This window comes from Adiantum capillus-veneris, chromosome 24 (assembly GCF_014529385.1).
Source record: "Adiantum capillus-veneris isolate H3 chromosome 24, ASM1452938v2, whole genome shotgun sequence".
In the NCBI taxonomy this organism is placed as follows: Eukaryota; Viridiplantae; Streptophyta; class Polypodiopsida; order Polypodiales; family Pteridaceae; genus Adiantum; species Adiantum capillus-veneris.
In genome coordinates this window covers 45,962,159-45,964,500 of record NC_140954.1, presented here as the reverse complement: position 1 = coordinate 45,964,500, position 2,342 = coordinate 45,962,159, and the positions used below count along the sequence as shown (strand labels likewise).

Genomic DNA, 2,342 nt, shown 5'->3' with positions numbered 1-2,342 from the left:
TCGTAGATTTTCCTCTTCAATGAGGGTGCCCTATGTGCATTCAGTCTAGGTCCACGTGTGACACATGCTCTGTATCCGCTTGTTTGAAGCCTTACATGTTGACAGCCGGCTTTCGGAAATCAAAGAAAAAAAAGAAAAAAACTCATTTCACCCCCCCCCCCCCCACTCTCAGTACCCCCCCACCGTAACTCATTTTTCCCCCCTCCCGCCCTACGGGCATCGGATAAAACCCTCGCACTCTCCCCCCCCCATTTTCTTTACATACCCCCCCCCCTTCCCCCCCCCCCCCCCCCCCCCCCGATTTACCCTCCCCGGCCAGACAGAAATTAAGAAGAAACCCCCCAACCCCTCTCTATGGGATGGAGTCTGAAGCTGCAATCGCAAAGCTGGTTTTCTCAATATAGATGTTGCTCGTCCCACCACTAGATCTAGCTGATCAGGTGAAAGAGACACTAAGAAGCACTACTACTGCTATTCAACGTCTCTTTCACCCGATCAATTAAATTTAGTGGTGGAGCAAGAAACTTCTATGAGCAGACCTTTGCGATGCAGCTTCTATGAGAAGACCTTTACAAACGACTTCTATGAGCAGACCCGAAATGCAGTGCTTTTATAAACTCACAAAAATTCAACAGAATCTCTCTACACAGGAATCCCTCCCCCTTTATGAGTCCTCTCTCTCTCTCTCTCTCTCTCTCTCTCTCTCTCTCTCTCTCTCTCTCTACTTGTCCATGTTTTCTTCTCCATTCATTCAATATTAAGTTTAAATGTTCGTGTGTTTGATGCACGTATGGATGATGAGCATTTTCTTTCTTCTTTGTCACCCGAGCAGAGACAGTGGTACGCGTTCCTACTCCGGCCGCATCTCGCTCTGTTTTGGAATATTCAGCACGCTCCTAAGCTTCGGTGTCGACAAGACGATCTTCATACTCGTCTAGGCATCGGTGCTCTAGTGGTGGCGGTGGAGGTTGTTGTGTGGGGATGCCGCCACCGATGCCTCACCTCGTGTTAAACGAGGCTCTTTACCCTCCCCTTCTTTGCCTGCCCCGACACTAGCCACGGCATCGCCATCTACACCAAGTTTTGTGCGGCTGACGGTTGTTCCTAGCAGCTACACACCACTAGCTACTCCTCCAGGAGTCACTCCAGTCAACACTCCTCCCTTCGGGGCCCAAACTCCAGTGGAGACACCTGACGTCCGTACCCCCGTCGTCAACACGCCGCTAGAGACCCCTGTCCAGATACCCAGGTTCACGCGTCACCGATGAGAGGGCTTGCCTTACTCCGTCGACTTCAGCGGAGGCATCATCTTGGATAATGAAGGCAAGAAGGTGATTTCGCGCATGCACGGTCTTTGCTCTCAGGTGTTAAGACACTACATACTAAACACCTAGAGTGAAGTACCAAGTGATTTAAAAGACAAAGTCATCAGCATGCTTCATGACGAGTTTTTCGTTCCAAGACGGGATGACCACTTCAATGAAAACCTGATGAAGGTTCGAATGCGGGAATACTGCAAGAACAAGCGTTTCAAAGTGCAAAAATCAATCAAGCATGGGTGGAACAGACCAAATTGGCTAGTCAAAGAAGACTGGAAGAATGCGAAGAAAGCAGCGCGCGAGAATCCCGACAAGTGGAAGCAACAAAAGGAGGCAGCCAGAGCGAGAGTAGAGGCAGGGAGCTCGTACCACTTGGGGAGCGGTGGGTGGACATCATTTGAGGCCAATTTTGTAAGTGTTTTCGCATTGCTCTTTAGGTTTGATAGTTTACATTTTAGGGGTTTTTAAATTCTAACATAATGGATTCTTTGTATGTTTTGACAGTGGTCGATGACAGGACGTGACCCCACACCGTATGAGCATGAGTACGCAGGCTGGAAGGGCTTAAACGCCCTATTGGACATTCTGAGTTCTCACGGCGGTATGGTTAGTATTAAGGTTACTCTTTTCTATTCGTTGTATTGTTTTATAAACGTCGCTATATGTTTATACTTACAGAAAGCTGTCTTATTGTTTTTTTTTTCAGAATCTGACAAATACGCCGCTTGGACACGATAAGACGTTTGATTAGACGATGTCAGTTTAGCCGTAGCGAGATAGCATTAGTTTCTTTTTGTCATAGCATATGTATCATGAGACGACTTTTATACGTCTTTTTGAAAACCATGTATATTTTTTCAATAATGACAATGGTGTTGTAACTATTACATTCGCAAAGTTTAACAATCAAGTGATTTTGCCTATGATGTGTACAATTGTCATTGATATACTTTTGTCAATTTTGTATCTTTATTCTGCAAACAATACTATGGATGATAGAGTTAATGGTTATATTGTCTTGTG

The 2,342-nt window shown here is 46.1% G+C and overlaps 1 protein-coding gene across 1 annotated transcript; it reads left to right on the top strand.

The window, feature by feature from the left end:
• The first annotated feature begins 1,262 nt into the window (after window positions 1-1,262).
• LOC147426308 (uncharacterized) lies at window positions 1,263-2,070 on the top strand. The gene is made up of 3 exons (XM_086499368.1): window positions 1,263-1,730; window positions 1,824-1,925; window positions 2,026-2,070. The coding sequence occupies exons 1-3, from the start codon at window positions 1,434-1,436 to the stop codon at window positions 2,068-2,070; spliced, it is 444 nt and encodes a 147-aa protein (XP_086355494.1). The 5' UTR covers window positions 1,263-1,433.
• Window positions 2,071-2,342: the final 272 nt, after the last annotated feature.

What these genes read in the sequence shown, in the direction of transcription:
- LOC147426308 (XM_086499368.1), top strand. Translation starts at nt 1,434, where the DNA reads ATGCTTCATGACGAGTTTTTCGTTCCAAGACGGGATGACCACTTCAAT. An exon ending in CATCATTTGAGGCCAATTTT is followed by an intron (nt 1,731 to 1,823) that starts GTAAGTGTTTTC and finishes ATGTTTTGACAG; the next exon opens with TGGTCGATGACAGGACGTGA. An exon ending in TGAGTTCTCACGGCGGTATG is followed by an intron (nt 1,926 to 2,025) that starts GTTAGTATTAAG and finishes TTTTTTTTTCAG; the next exon opens with AATCTGACAAATACGCCGCT.